The sequence below is a fragment of the Epinephelus fuscoguttatus genome, linkage group LG7 (genome assembly GCF_011397635.1).
Source record: "Epinephelus fuscoguttatus linkage group LG7, E.fuscoguttatus.final_Chr_v1".
Lineage (NCBI taxonomy): Eukaryota > Metazoa > Chordata > Actinopteri > Perciformes > Serranidae > Epinephelus > Epinephelus fuscoguttatus.
In genome coordinates, this window is record NC_064758.1 from 36,280,726 (window position 1) to 36,293,921 (window position 13,196).

Genomic DNA, 13,196 nt, shown 5'->3' on the forward strand with positions numbered 1-13,196 from the left:
TGCAGCTGCTGCAAAGCGATTTTCTTTGAGTAAATAAAGTTTTATCTTATCTTATGTAATTAAGCTACACATTCTTCATGTTGTTACTTTCCTCTTGCACAACTGCATACTCTCCATTTTAGTAGCCTACAGCCAGAGCAGAGGATCATGTGTTCTCTAAGGAAGACATTTTACCACGTCCCAGTAAGAAAAGCACAGATGAAATAAGGAAACTGAGTAAGAGATTCAGTGCACATTTTATTAGTAACACTTGGTTTTCCCCTACTGTGACAAGTTAAAAATGTTTGAAGAAATATAAAGAAATATGCTATGTGACAGAAGGCATCGATGCACTCCTGTCCGAAATAATCATTAGCAAATGTAATTTTAACCATAAATAAACTTAACAAATTTCTGCTATTATTACTACTGGTTCAAGTGTTACTGCATGTGGGTTGTGCAAGTGGCGTTGCCGTACCCCAGCAGAAGCCATGGTTTCGGTACAATCAGTGTCAAACCCTCTACTGTCTTTCTATTCCATTACTTTCAAATCCAATAACAGTGGGAAATGTAGTGTAATGTAGGCTATATCACTGTTGATTGTTATATTTTTTGTAAAGTGTTGGTATGTCATAAAAATGTCATTAAAAAGTCATAGTATAGTATGTCATAACCATTAATTTAAGAGTCATAGTTTAGTCAGATAGTTTAGTTTAGAATGAGATTGTGAATACAAGTGGCCGAAATGAGTTTCCTCCGTGGGGTGGCTGGGCTCAGCCTTAGAGATAGGGTAAGGAGCTCGGACATCCGAAGGGAGCTCGGAGTCAAGCTGCTGCTCCTTCACATCCAAAGGGGTCAGTTGAGGTGGTTCGAACATCTGATCAGGATCAGGATCCCGTTAGAGGTGCCCAACTGGGAGGAGGCCCTGGGGCAGACCCAGAACACGCTGGAGGGATTACATATCTCATCTGGCCTGGGAACATCTCAGGGTCCCCAAGGAGGAGCTGGAAAGCGTTGCTGGGGAGAGGGACGTCTGGGGAGCTTTGCTTGGCCTGCTGCCCCCACGACCCGGCCTTGGATAAGTGAATGAGAATGGATGGATGGATAGTTTAGTAATAGCTTAAGTTTCCGGAGTTTCTGAGCATACTGCAAGGACGTCACTCAGGCCAGATTTAGTCTTAACATCTGACTCCACAATGCAAGTACTGCTGCTGGGACTTAAAGTCCCCTGGGCAGACCGGATGGAGGAGGCCCGAGAGCAAAAGAAGGCCAAATACCTTGAGCTGTTAGAGGCCTGTAGAGAGAGCGGTTGGGAGGCCCGCAGTGAGCCAGTGGAGGTGTGCTGCAGGGGTTTCCCAGGGCAATCTGTGCACTGGGCACTAAGGCTCCCGGAGAGGAAAGCCATAAAAAACACCAGTGAGGCTGCAGAAAAAGCCTCAAGGTGGTTGTGGATCAAAAGGGCAGATCTATGGTGTAGCACACTGCTTGATCACCAGCTCCGGATTGATCACCCAAGGCTGGGTTGCCAAGGCGAGGGTGTCTGATGACCCAAGACCCAAAACACCCTAACCCTATGACCCTGGGATAGTCACTGAGGATGTGTCGAGGCCTTATCATCTAGGTGTTTCAAGTAACTAACTGTCATTAAAAAGTCATTAAGCAGTCATAGTATAGTACAGTGCACAGTGGTACAGAGGTTACCATTGTCACCTCACAGAAAGAGGTTTCCTGGTTCAAATCCAGGGTGAGGGAGCCCTTCTGTGTGGAGTTTACATGTTCTCTCCATGTCAGAGTGGGTTTTCTCTGGCTCCCTCCCACAATCCCAAAACACGCTGGTTAATTGGTGACTCTAAACTGGCCGTAGGTGTGAATGTGAGTGTGAATGGTTGTCTGTCTCTATGTGTCAGCCCTGTGATAGTCTGGGGGTCTGTCCAGGGTGTACCCTACCTCTTGCCCAATGTCAGCTGGGATAGGCTCCAGTCCAGCCCCCCGTGACCCCCAACAGGATAAGCGGTTATGGAAATTAAGAGTCATACACTGTGTCTCAAATCGCATACTCCTGTACTTACACTTAATATTTTGAGTGCATAAGTGCGTTCACACTGAGAAGTATGGAAAAATGCAGTGCACTATGAGTACCCTGATGGCGCACTCAAAACAGTCAAGAAGTTGAGTGTGGAACTATGGACACTTCTCATTAAATATGGCTCATACACCCTCAATGGTTGCCACCTTGGCTACTTAGCGGAAGGGGATGTCTATATTATTTTGTCCAGCCAGTTTATATCAATGTTGCTTCATATTACCTCTTCCAGATCAGCTCACCAGAGTGAGGAGAAAATTTGTGGACAAAGTGTCCAACGTACTGATTAGGCAGCTCCTGGACATCCTTTTAGACAATGTCTTGAATGATGACCAGAGAGACTCAATAACTGAGGAGATCAGCACCACAGCAGACAAGGCACACTGTCTCATCAACACAGTGAAGAAGAAAGGAGACGAAGCCAGCAGGAAGCTGATTGCTCACATTCATACCAGAGATTCGACACTGTACCCTGAGCTGGGCCTGTACTGTGTTCAACCTGCTCAGCCCGGTGAGCTGAAATATTTCAACCTATTTTGATTCAGACTTGTATTATACTTTAACACAGTCACGATCACAAAAGAAGTACATTGTTTTGAACAGAAATATTTTGCTATCTCCAGCTGCAGTGCAATTGAGTGAGCAGGAATGGTCGATCACCCTCAACCGTGCCACTGAGTCATTCTGGATGGACAAAGTGAATGATAATGTCAGTCATTCAAAAAAAATCTCATCAAATATCTCACATGGCCTCAAAGGAATACCTAACCCACAAAATTACCATTTGTATATTAATTAATCGTGCCCTGTTACCTTGAATTTGTGAAGAAAACTTTGTTTTCCTAGCATGCCTTCATTGAAAACAGCCAGCATATTTATTAACTGATTGGGCACCACGTTTAACAGCATCAAAACTATTAAAAAATACATCTGGTTACAAATTCTCACACAACTCATGCTGCGTAATCCAAGTCTTTTTTATCTAGTCATATGCTCAATACTTCCCAAATATGTGCATATTTATAATAATTATAATAATAAGTCACTCAAGGACACTTAACACAACCAGATAAATGGATGCTTTGGTATAGTTGATAAATGTGGTCCCCAGTCAATAAATAAATCAATATGCGAAGAAAAAAAGTTTTCTTCGCAAATTCAACAGTGAGAGCGATGCTTGGCGTTTCTTCCGCGTGCACGCACCGTTGGCTTCAATGGCAAAACTACTTGCGTGCGCGCTCCCGCTGTGTAGCGACAAGATGGCGGTCGCCGCCGGATTAGGTAAATGTAAGAGAGAAATACATCACAATCAGAAGCTGAAAAATCGGCTGAATGAATTTTCATGGTGTCGCTATTAAGTTTCGTAGTGATGTTGTGTGCCTGCGGATGCATCCGCTGTGTGGAAAGATGCATGCTAACGCTTAGCAGGAGCTTCTAAAGGGAATGAATAGGAAGCGATGCTACTAGCTAAGCTAACGTAACTTAAGTTAGGTAGAAGGGCAGAAGGATGCATTATGACTGGCGTTTATGGGATTTCGTGTGGTGTAATAACCATTTAACACCAGTCATCTGTGTATATAACATTGTGTAACTAGTAAGCTATCGTGTAATAAAGTAAATTAGCATGGTAATAGTGTGTGGCGCCGATGCTACTGAACCACAGCACCGCTAACGTTAACCTAACGGTCCGGGTGATGTATTAACGTTAGCTTATTTGCGTTATAAAATTGTACTGTGTCAACGGCTGTGGCACAAACCGTGTATTTACCGTTAAATGTTGTGAAAAGATAATAGTGCATCAGCATTTTGCCTTCGTGCATGTTTAACCTGAGACTGGTTAACGTCAACAATGACGGTACGTTTTTCTGACACTTCCTATAATCAGGAAAACATGATGTATAATGGGTCTGAATGAAGGGCCTGTTGAGATGCAGGTGATCTGAGCTAACCTGCTGCACCGTCTGGCAGCCTGACTGTGTTTGCACGGCTCAGTTAACGGTGCAGCACCGTCGTATCTCACTGCAGAGGCCAAATGATGCAGCATCGTCGGAGCCAGATGCTAAATTTGAGGAAATGAAATAATGTCTACCTTTTATCAGACAACTGAGGAGAGCCGGTCCACTAAAGGCTTCCTTATTTCCCTGTCACGTTGTGTGTGTCTGGATGACTCATGCCCCCGCGAGCTGCTCATACCTTTATAACTGCAAGTCATTGCTCTGGCACAAACTCGTGTGAATTTACAGCTTTGGTCACCTCGGTGATATCTAGATCTGTGTTGGAGCTGTGCACATGTTAGTATAACAGTCTCAGTTTGGTATGTTTTGCCCACAAACAGGCGTTAAAGTCCCTCGCAATTTCCGGCTCTTGGAAGAGCTGGAGGAAGGCCAGAAAGGTGTGGGAGATGGAACAGTGAGCTGGGGTCTGGAGGATGATGAGGACATGACCTTAACACGGTGGAGAGGGGTGATCCTTGGCCCCCCAAGGGTGAGTGGTGACACTTTTTACTACTGTGCAATAAGCATTTAAGTGGCTATGATTAGCAGACTGTCATGTTAGTGTGCCAATTAGACCCTATGTGTAAAGGTAGATGCATGGGGTTTAATGAATGTGCTACATTAGCTGTGATAGTGTATATGAGGTAGCAGTACAATACAACAGCTTAATAAAGGTAAAATATCACATGCTATAATATCAGGAAATGACAGGAAGCAACAGGTGGTACATCATTAAGCACAATCCCAAGTTAGACATCACAGAAATAACGTCAATTTGAAAAATCTACAGCTAAGTTTTGATTCTTTAGATGCTAAATGTAAGAAAGGCATTCTGTATGCTGGTAAGATACTCTTTGAAACGTCTCAAGCTTTTGTTTTGATATGGTTGACTGCCTTTGGAAGATAATTTATAACAAGTGCAGCTCAATATGCATCCATAATTTACAGAGCTAGAAGACACCTCAGGGGCGTTTATCAGAGGACTGTTTGGACATTAACGTATGTCTGACTTCAGCTGGCTCAGTAGATTTATGTTCTCACAGAGTTTAAACTAACAAATTTACTGTTCTTTTGGAACTGGGGAAAAAATAGATACATTTTAAAAGATATACTATGCAGGATTTTCCTATAAAAACAATGTGTAGATCCCTACAGAAGTAACATTCTCGCTCATCACTATGACCCATCAGAAGTGTGTAGCGGTACGTCAATGGGCGTGTACTCCCACAGCGCTCAGATGAGGTCGGAGCTTTATAAAAAGGTAGTGACTAAATGCCAGGCTGTAAGCAGTAACCATCCAAGAGACACAGCGCTGAAAAAAATGCAAATTCAACGAAGCGAAGCGCCAAACAAGAGTGAATCTATGGTTGGCTCTTACTTTCACTTTTGCCTGCGAGAAGGCTTACAAACAGAAACCGACAATCCTGCTTGGTATACCTTTAACTGTCATGAGAACCATGATTTGGGTGTTTTCTCCCATGGATGGTACGGCTGAATATGTTTGACACTGTGTGCTGTTTGTTGATGTTTAGTATGCTCTTCACTCATCTCTCCCTACCCCTCTCTGTCCACAGACAAGCTATGAAAACAGGATGTACAATCTGAAGGTTGAATGTGGGCCAGAATACCCAGAGTCACCACCGTTTGTCAGATTTGTGACAAAGATAAACTTGAATGGTGTGCACACCTCCAGCGGTGTGGTATGTAAATCTTGGAAACCCATTTTTCTTATACTAACACGATTACCTCACTGTTGGCAGTTTTTGAAATGGATAATTCTCTTAATCCTGTTCATGCCACACTGATGGATACATTTGGAGAAAGAAGAGCATTGGGCTCATGTATATATTATAATATCAAACAGTACGTGCATGCAGCCACGGATATTATAATTAACTAAAACCAAACCAAAAATGAATACTAGGTGTCAAAAAACCTTTTAATTAACAAATAAAAACTAGAATTTAGAAAAAACGTTACTGGGTACTTACAAAACCAACTTAAATAGAGCAAAAAAAAAAGTGCTGCATTTGTACTGTAATACCTATTCTGAATTTCTTAAATCTTGCCCCTGATAATAACCCACCATTTTAAAATAAAAACCCCTAAAACTAATACTGAAACTAATGACTAAACTAAAAATAATCATTTTAAACCACAAAAATAAACTGAAACAAGCAAACCCACTCTGGAAACTAACTGAAACTAAACTGCATTGAAAATTAAAAACAAATGAAATTAAATACTAATGAAAAATAAACTATAATAACTCTGCATACAGCACAAAGCTTGTTAACACATTAGAGTGGCATGATGTGTCATAAAAAGAAAAGGTACACACAATGAAAGAAAGATTCGTCAGGCCTGCTCTGTAGACTTGTCAGTGCAGATGAGCAAGTTCTTCTTGGAAGTGCACGCTTGAATACTCTGACAGATGATGCAACTGCTGCATTAATTCAGGCACAAGAGACTAAGATGTGGTGTAAGTCATGAACATCTACATCTTCATTCAGATATTTTAAGGTGCTTTCACACCAGCAGTTCCCTAAAAACTAAAAGCAGGTGGTCTTCAGTTGATTCCACTCAAACTGTAGTGTGTTTATTATTCTTGATGAAGGAGCACAGAAAATACCACACATGGCCAACATGATGATGACACATTGGGTGGTGCAGACTGTGCACTTGTTCTTTCATGTCTTTGCAAGTGATTTTACTCCCTTCAGTTGTTCAGATGTGGCAATGCCCAACCAGTCATTGTTCTACATTCTCCTAGTTGATGTCAGATTTGGTTCATTTAAACATACTACAGATCATTGATAATCAAACTGAGGCTTGAACTCAAACAAAAAAAAAAGCTAATGTTAAAAACTTGTAAATAAAGGAAATAAAGACCAACCTTTGTGTGTTTCAAATCAATCAGGTGCTATATATGCACTCAGGCAGCCCAGTTATTTACAGTATGGGCTCAAGCATTACTAGCTTCAATCGGGCACTAAAAAAATGGACAAAAAGCCTGTCTCATGGCATCACTGTCATACATTTAAAAGATACAATCTACTTAGTTTTGGGGGCTTTAATTATTGTTTTGTTGTCATAAATTAGGTTTAAAATCAATCAACAGTCGAGCCCAAAGCGTCTTTCCACATATATACAAAGACAAGACAGTTACAGAGTGACAGGTAGCAAATGGCAACTGTAAAATATATCGTAAATCTAAATTTGGTCAATCAGCTTTCTCCATAAAGGGCTGTCAACTCTAGAACACATTACCAACTGAAATCAGATTACTTTCACATGTACAACAAAGATTAAGTGCTGGATAAAAGCAAATCACAGCTGTGCCCATTTTTACCGTGTTGTTATGTAAATTACCAAGGTGTATTGGCGTATTAGTGTATTGTGTGAAGTTTATTTTATTGTGTTTCCATGGTTTTATGATACTGAAAGCTGTGTAATGTAATTACACTGTAAGTCTCAGGCACACCAAACGGACATCAAAGAACTCATGGTGACAAAGGCTGACTACTGTGTCACTTCCTGTCGCCTGGGTCTCAGCCAACAAGTAGCACATGAACCCACTGCAAAGACTAGAGCCAATGACCACTTAGCACGTACGTTCTGCACCTGAATGAGAGGAAATAACTCAACATAGCAACAGGCGGCTGTAGTATATGGAAGACTGAAAGGTGGAATTCAAGGCGCTAGTAGTTAGCCAGTTAGCATATTGACAACACAACCCAATGTTGAAATAACAAAGGATATTTACTGTGTGCTAGTGAACAACAAGACAAACAATTATGAACTGCTTCTGCTGAAGAGCTCAGTGCCAAAAACTTAATCTTATCTAATATAACAAGCCTTCTTCGATCTCACACTCTCTTGACTTTAGCCGCCTCTTTACTTTCCTCATTTTGTTTCTCTCCGCCGATAATTCAACATGCTGAATCAGCAAAAAAAAAAAAGCCAAAAGAGGCCGACGAGTGCCAACGGTGCGGTACATACTGCAAAAACTTAGGCGACAGATGCTCACTGATGGCCTGACATTGACCAGCGGCCGACTGTTGGCTTGATGTGTCAGGGCCTGTATGTGTAAAAGCCCAACTAGGAACAATACTTGAAAATTAGCAATGGCTATAAACTCTGTGCAGCACATTAGTTTTATGCTCTGCGTTGAAACTCTTAACTTGCATTGTCCCCATAAAATAAGTATATTCAAATTGAAGCCACCTGTGATCTCATGATGTCATATAACATCTTAAACATTTTGGTAATTCAGAAAGGTAGAAGTTAAGACAAGACCACTCTTACCTGTTCTGTGTCCTGCAGGTTGACATGCATGCGGTGACTGCACTGGCCAAGTGGCAGAACTCCTACAGTATCCGGATGGTGCTGCTGGAGCTGCGACGGCTCATGACCTGCAAGGAAAACATGAAGCTTCCTCAGCCACCTGAGGGCCAGATCTACAGCAACTGAGCCCCTGCTACTTTTGCCTCCATCTTTTTCTCCCTTCACCCCCCCCCCCCCCCCCCAACTCTTCTGTTTTGCTTTCATCCCTTTATCCCCACCCTCTCCGCCATATGTGACATTCCACCTCCTGCCAACACCTTGACTGAGCACACACACACACACACACACACACACACACACACACACACACACACACACACAGCAGAAGACCTATACAGCAACAGATACATGAAAGCATACACATATACCTGTGTTCACACACTAAGCAGAAGACTGAAGGATACAATAATTGATAATCGCAAACGTACACACACCGCAGAAGACTCAAGTACACAAACACATGCAAACACACACATATCTGTACACACACTGCAGAAGACTGAAGGATACAATTGATACTTGCAAACGTACATATATACACACACATCAGAAGACTGAAGTACACAATCACAAACATTCAAACACACACATATCTGTACACACACTGCAGAAGACTGAAGGATACAATTGATACTTGCAAATGTACATATACACACACACACATCAGAAGACTGAAGTACACAATCACAAACATTCAAACACACACATATCTGCACACACACTGCAGAAGACTGAAGTACACAATCACAAATACATGCAAACACACACACACACACACACACACACACACACACACACACACACATATATCTGTATACACACACTTATTGAGCGTTCATGAAAGTCATTCCAGGCCCCCTCCCCCTCCCATCACTGGAGCTCTGGGTGGACTCGATGTGACGAGGCAGGCGGAGTCCTCAGTCCACACCAGATACGATCATTCGAATACTGTACATGTTACTAATCTTTTTTTATTATTATTTGTTAAAAAATGCAGATTGTACAATAACATAAATAATCTTATTGAGTGTACCTCTTTTTGTGTGTTGCCTTTTTGTAACATTGAAAAACGGCCACTTATCCGCACATAGTTCACTAAACGTGCTGTTAGTTATGAGATAATCTTCTTTCAAACCCCAAAAACACATTCGACCTGTATGTACTGTCATGTGGCCAGATGTCCAATGAAATATTCTCACCAGTTGTGTTTGGCTTGCACAGAGTAATTGTTCCCGAGCAGTCCTCTGTTGTAATGATGCATGACTGCAGCTCAGCAAGGTGCCTGGGAGTCATCACCTTCATCACACATGGCTTTTTTTCTTCTCTTCTGTGTAAGAACTGTCCAAAGTGAACATTGTGTATCTATACCACTATATCTGTAGCATAGTATGCAAATCTACTGTAGGTCTGCACAAGTCCCAGTTTTAAACCATGCTTGAAAATAGAAGTGAAATCAGCTACCTCTTTTGGTCCTGTGTAACGTCAGAGGAGTTTATCTGACCTGTGAAACTGTCTTTGCTACTTCATGTGACAATTTGTTTTACTCTCTCCACTTCTTTCATAAATCTTAATTCATGCATTTGTGTCGTTGCAGATCACTACGTCTTAGTCATGATAGTTTATGTGGAGCGTTTCTACATAATGACTTTTCTTCTTTACAGTGTTTGTTTACATAACTGCTGCTCTTCAATGACCCTTCACAGATTCAGCGGAAGCGTGATGCAAGCTCTCTTAGAGACCATTACGTTTATCTGCTGTCTTGCATAAACAGAATATGAATATACAGTCAGCATGTGTTTAGCTTAGCATAAAAGAATAGAAATAAAGAGCCTGGCTCTGTCCATATGTTAAAGAAATAGCCTGTTGTAAACTTTAAGTGAACACAGCTAATAAATAGATAGCTGTTGTTGGTAAACCATAATTTAGTGTTCAGGTTTGTGTGTAGACAACTTAGAAGATTAATTTTGCCACCTAAATATATAGTTAAACGTTCAATACCCCAATCATTCATTATCTGCAGCTAGCATACAGCAGCACTTTTTTATTCTACAACTACTTCTGTCTTAGACTGACAGAGAAGCTGACAGGAGCTGCACACAGGTCTCAACATGGACACAGCTGAGCTGGCAGCTAGCAGCTAACTGCTAACTCCAGAAACAGTGCAACAAATCATGGCATCAGTGCTGACAGAGCTAATGGTGTTAACTGGAGGGTGGGGGTTACGCTTCTGTGACGCCACTGTCCAGCCACAGTAGATCAGGACAGCGATACTGGCTGTAACCTCCATATGGACTTAGTCTATAGTGGCAGTAATTAGCCAGCCAGTGGAAGTGAAAAGGACTTATATGCACTAACACACAGGCGTGGCCGGACTGTCTACCACACCAACATACAGAAAGGCACCATTAACAACACACCCAGAGGACGTGTGATGTCATTCTCTGCCACAACTTCAGTAAACCTTTAGTAGTTGATATTTTTGGCCACTTGGGGGCAGAGGAAACAAAATGTAGTCTAAAGTTAAACACAGACTTGTCAGTGTATCTGCACATGCTCCACTATGTTCACCAGCCAGTCTCCAACTGTGTCTCTGCTGTGTGCTGTGCAGTGTACAGTTGGTTTGTTCAACGTTTTTGGCTAGAAACAGCTACAGCTTACTTTTGTTTGATAAGTACTTTAGGAAAAACGTCTGCATGCAGCACAAAGCAGAGACCTGTCAGTGGAAAGAAGGACAAAGAAGAAGTGAAATTTCAGTTACTGTTTTGCATCAGTGTTTCCAGCAGTGCAGCAGCAGCTGTCATGGTGTTGCTATTTATAGCAGTGGTGGAATATAACTAAGTTTACTCAAGTGCAGTGCTCAAACTCATTGTGTGAGGTACTGGTACTTTACCTGCGTGTCTTCATTTTATAATGCTTTGTACTTCTACTGCATTTTGAAAGCCAATATTGCACTACTGTACCACAACTACAGCAAATCATTTTTAAATTGTACAAAACATCCTTTGTTGACCAGATTTCATCCAGTCTATTTTTAAAATAGTTAACTGAATTAGCCTGCACTACGTCCTCTGAAGGCTTGTACCATGATTTTACAGCTCAAAGTGTGAACATGTTTTTTCCCTTTCCAGAGAAACAGCTTAGTGGGAATCACTATAAGGAGTTCCCTCTTAAATCATACCTATTATTCCAACTTTGCAGATTTACATTATCAGCTCAATCTTTATCAGCTGCAACATTAAAGGGATGAACACATCCATGCATCAATAATAATAACTCAGTAATTTAAAATATTCTGAAATGAACCATTCTGCATAATGAGTACATTACCTTTTCGCACAAGTATATGTTAACTCTTTTCTTCTTTTACTTAAGTATAAATTTTGAATGCAGGATTTTTACTTGTGACAGATAATTCTACACTGTGGTATTGCAATTTATACTTACTGTAAAACTTCAATTAATAGTCCAGGCTATTATTTGCTTAAATCACTGAAATCAACAGGCCTATATATGGGACAGGTCTTTAATTCCTTTCACTCAAAACTGTTGTTAAGCAAAGATGGAAAATACAATCAAATTTATGAAAAACCTATTTGATTGTTTTGATCTGAGGACCCTTACGGACTCAAGGATTATTAATAAATTACAGGGTAATCAGGAATAAACACACAATTTGAGGTCGCCAACAACCTGGTTTTATACATCGGAAGAACTTCTATTTAAAAAAAATGAACTGCTTGGCAACCAGACCAGGTGTCTAATTGAGACGGACGTAATTTGTCAAAACTTGCAGCCACACTGTGCTTGTAAAAGGGTCTGGGTGTTTAATTGGGACCAGGCTGTTATATCTCAGTCACTGTTACTAAACCTCAGAAAGATGATCAATGATTAATCAATAGCACTGATATTGAAATGGATTTTGCAAAGTGCTTAATGATTGAGGATAAAACAAAAAGAGCAATCAGTCCACTGATCCTCAAGGTGTTGTAGCAAAATTGGGTCTTTTCTTTTTTGGTTGTATTAATGTACTGTCTATGTTACATATACACTCACCGGCCATTTTATTAGGTACACCAGCTAATCAGCCAATCACATGGCAGCAACTCAATGCATTTAGGCACGTAGACATGGTCAAGACGACCTGCTAAAGTTCAAACTGAGCATCAGAATGAGGAAGAAAGGCAATTTAAGTGACTTTGAACGTGGCATGGCTGTTAATGAGTATTTCAGAAACTGCTGATCAACTGGGATTTTCACACACAACCATCTCTAGGGTTTACAGAGGACGGTCTGAAAAAGAGAAAACATCCAGTGAGCAGCAGTTCTCTGGGTGAAAATGCCTTGTTGATGCCAGAGGTTAGAGGAGAATGGCCAGACTGGTTCAAGATGATAGAAAGGCAACAGTAACTCAAATAACCACTGGTTACATCCAAGGTCTGCAGAAGACCATCTCTGAACCAACAACACGTCCAACCTTGAAGCAGATGGGCTACAGCAGCAGAAGACCACACCAGGTGCCACTCCTGTCAGCTGACAACAGGAAACTGAGGCTACAGTTCACACAGGCTCACCAAAACTGGACAATAGAAGATTGGAAAAACGTTGCCTGGTCTGATGAGTCTGGATTTCTGCTGCCACATTCAGATGGTAGGGTCAGAATTTGGTGTAAACAACATGAAAGCATGGATCCATCCTGCCTTGTATCAACGGTTCAGGCTGCTGCTGGTGGTGTAATGGTGTGGGGGAGATTTTCTTGGCACACTTTGGGCCCCTTAGTACCAACTGAGCATGGT

At 41.4% G+C, this 13,196-nt stretch overlaps 1 protein-coding gene across 2 annotated transcripts; it reads left to right on the forward strand.

Annotated features, from left to right (window-relative positions):
- The first annotated feature begins 3,271 nt into the window (after window positions 1-3,271).
- On the forward strand, window positions 3,272-9,435 carry LOC125891911 (ubiquitin-conjugating enzyme E2 variant 1-like). 2 transcript variants are annotated; one of them, XM_049581502.1, is made up of 4 exons: window positions 3,272-3,343; window positions 4,398-4,546; window positions 5,631-5,756; window positions 8,383-9,435. In XM_049581502.1, exons 1-4 carry the CDS (start codon window positions 3,277-3,279, stop codon window positions 8,527-8,529), a joined length of 489 nt encoding a protein of 162 aa, XP_049437459.1. In that variant the 5' UTR covers window positions 3,272-3,276; the 3' UTR covers window positions 8,530-9,435. The 2 variants fall into 2 exon arrangements, with proteins under 2 accessions (XP_049437459.1, XP_049437460.1); XM_049581503.1 differs by having other exon boundaries at window positions 3,304-3,349.
- The last annotated feature ends 3,761 nt before the right edge of the window (window positions 9,436-13,196 follow it).